The 12,180-nt window shown below is 39.3% G+C and overlaps 2 protein-coding genes across 6 annotated transcripts in view; one reads left to right on the forward strand and one right to left on the reverse strand.

Annotated features, from left to right (window-relative positions):
* Positions 1-191: 191 nt before the first annotated feature.
* On the reverse strand, positions 192-4,187 carry dusp28 (dual specificity phosphatase 28). Of its 3 annotated transcripts, none has more exons than XM_018093772.2 (3): positions 4,110-4,187; positions 1,496-1,899; positions 192-616 (listed from the first exon to the last, which is right to left on the reverse strand). In XM_018093772.2, the coding sequence occupies exons 2-3, from the start codon at positions 1,844-1,846 to the stop codon at positions 524-526; spliced, it is 444 nt and encodes a 147-aa protein (XP_017949261.1). In that variant the 5' UTR covers positions 1,847-1,899; positions 4,110-4,187; the 3' UTR covers positions 192-523.
* A 43-nt stretch (positions 4,188-4,230) lies between these two features.
* Positions 4,231-12,180, forward strand: part of ankmy1 (ankyrin repeat and MYND domain containing 1) — a 28,498-nt gene continuing 20,548 nt past the window's right edge. For 2 of the 3 annotated variants that reach the window (XR_001924512.2, XM_031901408.1), the window contains exons 1-5: positions 4,232-4,339; positions 5,085-5,449; positions 8,398-8,544; positions 9,534-9,988; positions 11,180-11,396. Coding sequence is in view for 2 of the 3 variants with exons in the window: in XM_031901408.1 (XP_031757268.1) it covers positions 5,102-5,449; positions 8,398-8,544; positions 9,534-9,988; positions 11,180-11,396 (1,167 nt within the window). In the remaining variant the exon portion in view is untranslated. 3 annotated transcript variants of the gene reach the window in all.

The following is a 12,180-nucleotide window of genomic DNA, read 5'->3' on the forward strand; positions in this document are numbered from 1 at the left end:
TGAAATTACCTCAGCTACAGACAGCAAGTGGCAGAGCTGGGAGTGCAATGGGGTCATGACCAGGCAGTGGCGATTTCGTGCCCGCGCCACCCTAAGGTTACCTTCCTGATGCCCCCCACACTGTGTATTTATTTTTTTCACTTCTTGACAGGGAAAAGAGGAGGGGTGCACAGATGGAGGGAGTTCCAATCTCTGAACTAGAAGAGAAAGTTTATTTAATACAATTTCATCTCTTACAGTTACCAAAGACATCTTTGTCTAATATTAAGTGGCATATATATTTACTGGACTTGGGAAGTGTGCGGTCCAGCTGTTGCTTTTATTAACATTTATTTTTATTAGTCATGGAATTGCTCCTGATTAATTCCTAGAGGGCTAAAGGCTGGAAAACTATGGCCTACATCAAGTGCACTGTTCCTGCCTAAAATTCTCATGCCATACAGGTAATAATATTGTCCATGTCATCTTGCCAGTCATACAATGAAGACTGTATGCAGGAACAGCAGGGCTCCATCGTTTTAGCTCACTGGCTCCTTTGCAGCGATTCTTCATATTGTTTCAGCTGAGACCAGAACCCTTCATTGGGTTCTATTCCTGGTCTTCCTGCTTTCACCACCTACACCAAAATATTTTTTTTTTTAATAAAGAGATTCAGGTGACTGTGCATTATTATAATTCATACAGACCAGTATATTAGACAGTGCATCTAAAGGAATGTCCTTCATATCAGTTGTTGGCTCAGCACACACACACACACACCCCCTCTTATTTCATCCGAGGCCAAGGAACCTCTTAGTTACGTCTTTGGGAGTAACCATAATAACATGGGTACCCACACCAGCACATGGTAACACCACACAGATAGTAACCTGAATAGTACAAGACTTGGACTGGCAATATATTCTGGCATTTATAAGATGCCATAGACATACACTATTTATTGGGCTGGTGGGAGGCTGTTTGGGCCCCTCTGTACTTAAAATGCTAGGGCCTATTTTAAATCTCAGTCCAGACCTGGATAGTACTATTGTTCCATTTGTTCCAATAAAAAGGTTAAGAACTTCAGCTTCTATTTATTTCCATACTAGCAGATATGGAACACTAGCAGATTAGATTTTTAAAAATGCACAATTCATGAACCAACTGATTTCTATAGAACATAAATTACAGTCCATATTAGCAGGCCACCATACAGGTACCAAAACTTTGTTTCAGACTATTTTGTACTGTAAACTGCACAGACTCATGGGTAAACTAGATCCATTCAGCAAACATGGCATTATGTGGTGCTACCCCGCTGGTATAAATGACCACCACTGACCTTTAATTGCTGGCTTTACACTGGGTGTGGATGTAGCACAATCATATTCTACTCATCGGATCAATATCATAGCGGAGCTGTGCAGAAATATTATTTTCACATTCACACACCTCATGCAGGTTCCAAGCTGCAGCCCAAAATTACCTGCACACAGTACACTGTATTCAACTCTACCTGAAAAGCCTCTTGAAGGGACATATTTTTATACTTCATCAAATATGCAATGCAGATAGTGGCCGAACGACTGCGTCCATGCCTGCAATAGACAAGGCACTTTCCGCCTCTGCTTATTGTGTGTTCAATCAAGTCGCCACTTTGGTCAAAGTGATCAGACAGGTTTTGTAGAGGGTTATCAAACACAGGTATCCGAAGGGTACAGAGGTTTATGTCTGGGAACGGCTGTTGCATGGAGACATTAATACAACAGGTCACTCCTTCATCCATAAGCAGGTTCTTCTTGCAGGCAGCCTTAACATTGCTAATAAATAAAGAGTTTGTCACTTTAAAGAGTCTGTCACTGTTCATGTTTGGAGAGATGTATAGTTAGGCTCCTATCCTAACATATCCTTGGCTCCTGGCTGAAAGAAACATGTGCTGTAGTTATTTTAAGTTCCCAGACATCTGACCTACTGCAACAGCTACATAGAAAGCTTTGGCAAGAGAGGCCCTTTAGAAGCACTGTCTACAAAGACTAAGGCATAAGACCATCTAGTTTATTTATAATACACTTGGAGCAGTTGTATAGAAAATTAATATGACAAACTATAAAATATAAGGATTTGGCCAAATCCCAGCAATTTTTCAGGATTCCACAAAGCAAGAACAAATGCGACACAACATGTACCTAAGGGGGGGGAAAGCTTTAATCTGCTGTACCTTTCCCTCAAAACTACTTTCATCTAACCAATTAGATTGAACCATTTCATAGTGTTATAGATTCACTCAGAAAGGCATTATTGCAATGGAGAAACCATATACTTGGGGATTTCAAGGGTATTAAACCAAGCTGCATGGTTCACCAGCCAATGCTGGGCACATGAATGGCACAACTTGCTTATTCTGAGCATGTGTGTGTGATGTAAGCTTGGGGGGAGACTCACTCATTATACTTATGTGCACTTTACAATATGGCTGCCCACCCCTGAAGCTCTGGTGGCCTAGAAATAGTTAAAAAAAAAAGTATTAAGTATTGTTTCCCCAACCGGAGTGCAGGGTCTATTAGCCCGTTGGGAAAAGAATTACAGAAAGACGGTTGCCCTTTACAGCCCCTGGTAACTGTCAATATTCAATGTAAGTTCAATGAACAGGGCTCATGCCAAACATACTTTTTGCCTATTGTTTTAATTACAAAAAATGCATGTTTATTGTTATTTTTAAACTGAAACCACTGCATGTTCTTGCGAGGCAGCTTCCCAGAGCTATTAAATCTTTCCTAACACTGCCTTCTCCTACTGAGGCGCTCCAGCAATTGGGGTGCAAAAGAAGCCCAGGGTGAGGTGCCTTGTTAAAGAGCAGGGAATCCCGACACCCCTAAGAAATACATATAGCGGAGCACCACTGGATAAAAATCAAAAAATCTTTATTCCATCTTAGTAAAAGCTCAAATACATCTCCAAAAGGACCTAGCGCTTAACGCGTTTCGTAGCCTCCCGCTACTTCCTCAGAAGCCCCTAGAGTCCATATTGGGGAGGGATTATATACCCACAAAGGGTCACACCCAGTTATACATAGGAACAAAGTAACCCTTTCCCTCCCCGTAGTATAGCAAAACTTACCAAACTTGTTAACCCATTACCATCCCATCAAATAACAAAACATAACGAAAAAACAATTACATAAAATCAGAAATTAGTAATATAAAACTCTCACAGTTTATAAATCTAGTACCCAGGAACCAGAAATATATATATACACACCCCGACACCCCTGCCCAACTCCAGGAAAACACTCACACTGAAAGGGCAAATGGCTGAACCCCCATGGGTCCTGCACAAATGGCCTCTCTGCAGGATGTGGGAAACTATAAAGTCTGACAAAATACTGTGTGTAGGTTATATGATGCAGAAAACACATCACAGACTGCTGTCCATCCCAAGCCATTCCCCTCTCCAGGTGAGGAGCCCAGGCTCCCATTTGGGCTGGATAGTCTAACCCTCACCGGCCTTTAACCCAGCAATGGCAGCTGACCCTGTCATGAGGGAACTCCAGAGACTTTACTAGTTACCAAAGAAATAAAGGCCTAATATAATCTAGATGTTTACACATATAGATTGTAAGCTCTACGGGGCAGGGACCTCCATCCTCTTGTGTCTTTGACTCTTAACTTATTGCAGCTGTATTTATCTTGTATTTATTGTTATACTTTGTATTTATCCATTATCTTATTAACCCCCTGTTTGTATTAATGTATTCTACTGTACAGCGCTGCGTACATAAGTAGCGCTTTATAAATAAAGATATACATACATACATACATACAGAGCTTGCAGCCATCTCTATGAACCTCAATTCCATTCTTTCCATAAACTCAACTAAAGAATATTATTGGGTAACCTACCTAAATTACAAGGCGTGCTTCCATGAAGGGGCGTAATACCATGAAGCGCAACAAACATTCATTTCTAAAAACCGCATTCAAGTAAACCAATGGTCTAAAAATTGTTTGAACAACCCTCGGCCATTTTGACTCCGGGCATTGCCCGCAGTTCCACACACAGGCGGGACAAGGTAGCGGCTATTGGCTAAAGGTAACGCGCAAACAGTAAATATTCAGAAACACGAAACAAACCACAAGGAAGAAAATGGGAATCCCACAGTGAAAGCTTTTGTCGAGCAAGGTTTGCCTTTTAACGTCATCGACCTGCGCCAGTAACCAAGGCGACGCATCCAGTCACGTGACTGTCCCTGTCATTTTCTGTGTTCCGTCTGTGCCCATGGAAACGCAACTCAGTGCAAGGCAATGTGCGAAGACTGGGGGTGTTACCCTCAGAGGGGCTCATAGCTAATGGTGCCAAACTGGTAAGGGGGAAAGTCATTTACTCTCCATTCTTCTTCTAATGTAATTATTGTAGTTTGTATGTAGGAGTACTTTGTTTCACCAACTCTTTAGCTGTAGGACTTCAGCTCCCAGCATCCTCTGTCTGAGTGTATTAGTTAAATAAGATTTTTTAATCACATTTACGTTTGTGTTAGGATCAGACAATCAATGTATTTGCTGTCAAGTATGATTAATATGGTAATTTCTGAGCATTGGGTCTAATCAATAATAAGACTAATTATTGCATTTCATAATTACTTCTTCTGATGTGCCATTGTAATTTTCCTTTAAGTTGACCTTTGGTATGTCCTGCGCTTAGTAATCTTTTATTAGGTCTTTTTTATTAGTCTGTTTTTTGAATGATTTTCCTTTGACCACAGCAACCACATACTATTTGCTATTTGTATTACTTATCATTCTATTCAAAACCCCTGCCCTGTTCATGTTACATCTCTTAGTCAAACCACTACCTGGTTGCAAGTATAAATTGGACCCCAGCAACCAATAGCTGTTGCAATTGCAAGCTGGAGAGCTGACAAATAAATAGCTAAATAATACAGAAACCACAAAAAACATGAAAACTAAAAACCAGTAAGTGTAAAGTGGCAGCTTTCTTTACATTATCAATTTTTTAAAAAAAAAACAAAAAACAAAACAGGTTGTTACATTATAACTCTTAGCTGAAACACTAGACATTTATGCTTCCTATTTTATTTCTCTTCTCAGTTACATGTGTTGCAGACATGGCAGAGAGCCCAGTGAGGCTGAAGTCACAGGGGAAAGATGAGGAGTTTGACAAAAGAAGAAGGCAGGAGGATCTTGACACAGAAGGAAATCAGGAGGAGGTGGACATGAAGGAAGGTTTGACAGAGTCAGTCCTGAATGAAAGCCAGGAGCTAAGCAGAGATGAAGAGCAAGGGGGCAGTAATTTGGAGCCAGAGAAGGAGCTAGATCTCAGTAAATCAGTGATTACAATAGACCTGAATGAAGCAATAGGACTCCAGGAGTGGCCTGATGGATCACAGTATAGAGGAGATGTTTCTGTGGATCTGAAGCTTGGCCATGGGGTGTTCACTTGGGTTAATGGAGAGGTATGCAGGTTAAACTGATGGTGACTGTGTTCTTGCATCATTAACCAATACTATTTGGGATATATATGTGAATGCTTGGTATGGGTCAATTCACTTGGACAGATGGTTACCATAATTAATAAATAACATTCATAATGTTTTAAACTGACAGGGACAGGGTACTTATTGTGTCATCACATTAGTGGAGCCTAGAATAGTGGCTTAAGGCCAAATTATACTCAGCTAGTGATTCAATTAGAAATGAACTACCTGGGCTGACACAATAATCCATATGCATCAGAGAGCACGGCCTCCATAGTTAACAACTATCAGGTCTTGGATAGCGTCACATGCATATTGTGTATTTAATAAGCTAAGAAAAGCAAGCAAGTGTCATGCTGAACTGAATGTGCATTACATCAAGGGATGCACTGAATCCACTATTTTGGGATTTGGCCAAACTCATTGTGAAAAATTTGGCCGAATCCCAAACCGAATCCGAACCCTAATTTGCATATGTTTTGTGGTGGAAATAAACATGATTGGAGGATATTGTCCTGCAGCTTGGGCCCACCAGGAGCTTCCCTGGTACTCTAGCAGACCAGCCTAGACCTGGTTAAAGGAATTATCTAACCAATATATTTGCTATGTTTTCAATTTTAGAGGGAAGACATAGCAAACCAACACTGAATCAAACAAGAATACTCTGCCTACAGTTTAGGGTTCCCCTTCATCTCTTTAAAAACCAATAACATAACAACATAACATAAACATAATCACATGACAATCATTGAGAGTCTTTGTATAGAACTGTGTAGGGCAGATGAAGTACAATGCTCCCCTGTTATAATCTGTGCAAAGATAGAGATTCAGGCTCTTCCATTTTCATGGCCCATGCCAGTGGCGCCATTAGATTTCTATAGGTTGACTCTTTCTAGGATCCATCTTCTAGACTTCTAAATAAGGGCACTTTGACAATGGACATAGACATAATGATTTATACTATATTTTCTATGGGTTGAACTGGCTCTATTTGTCATTTAAATAAAGTATAACTGCATTGTACTAATGCATTGTACATATGCATAATAGTTAATTGCCTTAATATTATGAAAATCTATATTTGCTTAAATCCTTAATTACTCAAATAGTACTTTGTATTTTAGAAATGCCTTTGCAGTGGGCCACATTACATTTATAATGGCTTTTCATTTTTATTACACCTTTGTAATTGAAATGATAATCTTCTGTCTGATGAGCCATGCTTACGTTTTGTTGTATATTTCAGCATTTAGCATCCCCGTCACAATGGTATTTACATAAAAATTGATTTGTTCTGTGCCTTTTTAGATATTTATCTTATTTATGTATTTTATTTTTATTAATAAAGCTAATTTATATGGACATATTAATGAATATGCATGCAAATAATTGTATCTGAGACATGCCTTGTGCTGAACTATGGGTCAGTATGAAGGACATGTAAGGCTGACATCAATCCATGCAACATGAATCATTTGGCTCCAATAATCAATTAGTGTTGGCAGGTCTGTCTGAGCTCCCTGCATTGCATTTTTGTAATAGTCAGTGCCTGGCAAGTCTTTTGAAACAGAAATGCTTACTTTTATTACTGGTATTGCTATTTTCTATAATACTGGTAGTATAATAAATCCAACTACAGAGATTGTTTAACTATATATAAAAAAAAACCCAAAAAAGAATAATTTACCACACAAGTTCACTGTAATTTTGGGTATCCTCAAGAATTTCTTTAATGGGGATGTATGCCAAAAGTAACATTTTGATCAATAAAAAAAAAATGTAATTCTCACCAATGTTCCAATATACATTAATTAAATATTTCAGAGATTTTAAAGGGGATGGAATCTCAAATTCACTTAAGGGTGGCAACTTGTTTCTACCTCGGGTCAGTGCTTCCCTTCTCTTCTCTGAAAAGTGCCTAGTCAGTACCATCAAAGTGTGCACTGCAATCTTTTATCATTTTTCAAGAGATCCCTTTCTGGACACATGCTCACTATAGTAAGGTTTTAATAATAATTTTAAGAAGAGTAATTTAATAGAATTTAATAAGAATAGACTATACTGTGAATGTGCCGCCAACAGGACACAAGAGATTCCTGGGAGAATTTAAGACAATGGAGGTGATCTGATGGAAATTATGTTGGGAGAATGCATTTAAGACACATAGGGAGCTTTGTTTTTTCTTTTCTGCCTGCATAACCATCATTCATTCCTCTTCTATCATTTATTATCAGACAGATATCTCCCGCATTGGTTGAAATGGCTTGTTCTTTCCAGTAATGTTGTGTGTCTGTGTGGGTTAGCTACTTTATGTGACTCTTATTGATAATACCCTGTTTTTTAGGCCCAGTGTTGGACTGAGTCTCATAGGGCCCACCAGAGAACACCCTGCCTGGGCCCACTTTCACTGCAATCAGAAAGTTTCAAGTAATATAGGTTTTATATAGGCCCATGGTAGGAATGGAGATGGGCTAGTAGAAATTTCTCTAGGCCTTGGCCTACTAGGCGATTCTCTGGTAGGCCAGTCTGATGCTTGAAAGCCCTACAGGGGCCTCTTTTGTTCAGTCTAAAGCACCATATATCAGAGTAATACACCATGGTGTCTCCTAAAAATTCCATTATTTCAACCAAAGCCCACAATATGTAGCTTATACTGAACCATGTAATATACCAAGGTGGGCACTGAGTAGTGCCAAGTTTTCTTAATCAGTTTCTCAGTTGCTGATTTATGTTATCTTCATTCAACAAATTAGTATCATTTCACTTGTGATAGTTTGTTTTTTTCCTTTGTCAGTTCTGTATTGCAGGGGCTGTTTATTTTAAATTTATACTCAGAACAAAAAAACATTCCAGGCATTTTATCCATGATGTATAAAAAGAAGCACTACTTTTCAGATGTGACGGAATATATTTTTTTCTCCATGCAGAGCTACACTGGGGAGTTTTATAAAGATCACCAACATGGCAAAGGAGTTTATACTTGGCCCGATGGCTCCAAATTTACTGGATATTTTTATCTTAGTCGGAAAGAAGGTTATGGAACCATGGAATTGCAAGAACACAAAATATATCAGGTATCTGTAATTATTAATTGGATTTATAAAAGCAGCCCACCTTCTATTTATGGAAACAGACACAGCCTTTATTGCTGTATGTGTGTATATATATATATATACAGTCATGGCCCAAATTGTTGGCACCCCAGAAATTTTTCCAGAAAATAAAGTATTTCTCACAGAAAAGTATTGCAGTAACACAAGTTTTGCTATACACATGTTTATTCCCTTTGTGTGTATTGGAACAGAACAAAAAAGGGAGGAATTGCACATAATGTCACACAAAACTCTAAATATGGGCTTTTTGCACAATAAATTTTTTGGACTTGACCTGTTGAAAGCAGTTCATGAATTGTACTTTCCAACATTTACTGAGTAATGGTCCAGTTAATTGAATATTCATGCTTGTTTGGGATTGGTTTAACTTAACATTATAATGTTATGTAATGTATAATGAGAATATGAAGCCTATACGCATGCTGTGGGCAGTGAAATATGTTGAGGGCTACATCTGGCCAACAGGCCCTCATTTGGACAGCCCCTTGTCAGGCCAATAAACTACTAGTAAACACAAAAATAAGCATTTCGTGCAGTCCTAATCATTTTTTCTCACATGGCAAGTTTGCAAGGTCGCCAATATCTGGGCATGATTTGGCCCCCCTCGTGCACCCATCTATGGCCACTCATAACAGTTCCCAGATGAAGGATCAGTATCTGTTACTGTGGACTTGTTGAGAAAATGGCATTGTGTGATACTGATAAAGGTTATTATCTTAAAAACCTTGGTGGCAAATGTAAAAAGTATCCTGGAGGCACAAATAGTTACAATTGCTGTGTTGCATTCAGGCCACCTTGTTGATGGCTATTTTGGAGTATGATGCCTTGTTTCCAGCAGTGTCTTATTGTGTATGACTTGCATTTTCTTCTACAGCTGGAAATTTCAACCCTTCAATATGGTCTAGTTGTTTTTTTATATGTCCCATTTAGGTGATCTCTTTTTCTTTTAGGGCCTGTACAAATCTGATGTTCGATATGGACCTGGCATTGAGACCCAAACTGATAGTTATCAGGATGTCGGAATTTGGCTTGGACAACACCTCATAAGATTATGCACTATAGTGCCTGGATCTCTTTCTGTGACTTGTTACCCAGAGCTACTTCAGCAGTGTAAAGAGGCATCCTATGAAAATGATTGTCCCACTCCAGAGTCAGTAGAGAAGCAGGAGGAAGACCCTATGTTGCATAGATACAGGCTCCTTCTCCTGGAAGATAACTATACTCTGCCAGAGAAAATCTACTCTTATTCTACAAACACAGATCATCTCCCCCTCACTGCTTCTGAGCATAAAGACTTTGATTTACATTTCTATAGAGATCCAGAGAAAGTGCCAGCTCCTACATCTTACAGAACAGAAATTATGAATGACATGGATGAAATCCGAATGCATGTTCTCAAGCACAGGTCAGTTCAAAGACAAATGCATTTACACTTGTACAGGCAAAACATAAATATAGGATGACTTTTGCCAGATCAGTATGGGGCACAGACGTCATCACATGCCAATCACGGGAACTGATGCCAAGCTGTGTAATTATTTGGCACAACTGCATCCCACATTAAGCCCTTTTTTGCACAGTTTTTCTATGATACAAAAGTGCTGCTCTAAGGTATCTGTGATGTTGTAACTATGCATACAGCCAAGAGCACTAGAGGGTAACTTGAGGAAAGCACAGTATATATGTATAGGAACACACACTTCTAGGACATACACAGTATTAAAATGTCTGTTTGTGCACTTTCAATAGTATGGCCCCCACCCCCAACCTTTTGGGATCAGTATACTGTATAAAACATTTTAGAGAAGGAAGAGATAGGCAGAGGTCAGGCAGAAAATCTGACCTCTGTTTTAGCCTATAAGGGGCTTTGGCAAGATTGCATGTGGGGGCAGGGGGGAAAGGAGCACACCTTTAAAGGACCAGTTCAGTGTAAAAATAGATAGGCGGCTGTGTGAAGTAAAAGATATTTCTAATATAGTTAGGCAAAAATGTAATCTATAAATGCTGGATTGAGCAGGCATCTAACATAATATCCAGAACACTACTTCCTGCTTTCAGCTTTCTATTGTTTAATTGACAGTGTAGGGTGTACCAGGTCTGGACTAGGATTCAGAATAGGCCCTGGCATTTCAAGTTCACAGATGCCCAAAGAGCCCCCCCAATCAACCCAATAAATAGTGACCGTCTATGGTATCTTACAGCAACCCCTCTGGGATTTGCCAGAAACCACAGATTGCCAGCCTGGGCCTTGGGTGTGCCTCATATAATAAAACACTACTTACATAGGTTTTTCTTTGGTTTAAAATAATAGGTGTGCATGAATGCCATGCATTTAAAGCAGCTGCACAAGAATGTCAGGAGGCAAGCACCTCTTTTGTTTCACCAAGGAATGAATGGCATAACTAGGAAGCAATGGGCCCTGTGCAAATATCAAAACTGGGTCCCCCGGCAATATGTTAGACACTGCCATTTCTGACACACATATGCATCCCCAAGGTACTTAGTAGATACTGTCTGTGAAATGTATATAGCAGGGAAGCTGTGAATTCATAATTGAATGTATACAATGTAATTTCAAATTCCAACTCAATCTCAGGAACAACCCTGAGTACTTGGCCTGGGATATCAGTTCCATCATGAATGGCAACCGTGAGAAGTTTGGTCCATGTGGCCCCCGTGAACGTGTTGCTGAGCAGCTTATTCAGATGTCTGGAGAGGGAGATTACGATGGTGTTTCCAGAATTCTGAGACATGATTTGGCGCATGTGGATGTGGCTGATTTCCATGGATATACAGCCCTTCATGCTGCTGCTGTGAGTAATAACAGTTATAGATCACTGTCACCATTGCTTTTCTTTTAATCTTACATATGACTCCATAATCCTTATACAGGCATGGGATCTGTTATCCAGAGTGCTCAGGACACTCTGGATAATTGGTCTTTCCATACTGTGGATATTCTTTAAGTAAACCCTGTAGGATTGTTTTGCTTTCAATAAGGATTAATTATATCATAGTTAGGATCAAGTACAAGGTTTTATGTTTTATTATTACAGAGAAAAAGGAAATTTGTTTTAATATTTTGATTTATTTGCTTAAAATGGAGTCTATGGAAGATGACCTTCACATAAAATTGGAGCTTTCTGGATAACTAGTTTCCAAAATAACAGATCCAATGCCTGTACAACTTTTGTCTCAAGTATTTCACCCGCTAAATGTAAACATTTAACTCAAATATCAAGGTATACACTCAGGGCCGCCATCAGTGGGGGAGAGGTGTACTGTAGTGTCAGGCCGCTACTTCCAAATGGGTCCCAGCTGCGGTCCTTATGCAAACTGCATGAGTTGAAAGTAAACGGTAAAAGTTATGCAATTTATGCAACTTCTGCAAAAACTGCATAGAAGCTTACGTAACTTGAATATCAAGCAAACGACAATGCAGAGAAGCTTGAAAGGGGCAGGCAGGGACAACTTCACTAATCTCCAGTGAATGAAAAAACTTAAGGTAAATTCTACTGCGCCTAATTAACTAACTTATTTCACAGTTTTTATTCTTGTGGTGATTAATAATTTGGGAGGTAGGGTTGCCACCTTTCT

This window comes from Xenopus tropicalis, chromosome 5 (assembly GCF_000004195.4).
Source record: "Xenopus tropicalis strain Nigerian chromosome 5, UCB_Xtro_10.0, whole genome shotgun sequence".
Classification (NCBI taxonomy): domain Eukaryota; kingdom Metazoa; phylum Chordata; class Amphibia; order Anura; family Pipidae; genus Xenopus; species Xenopus tropicalis.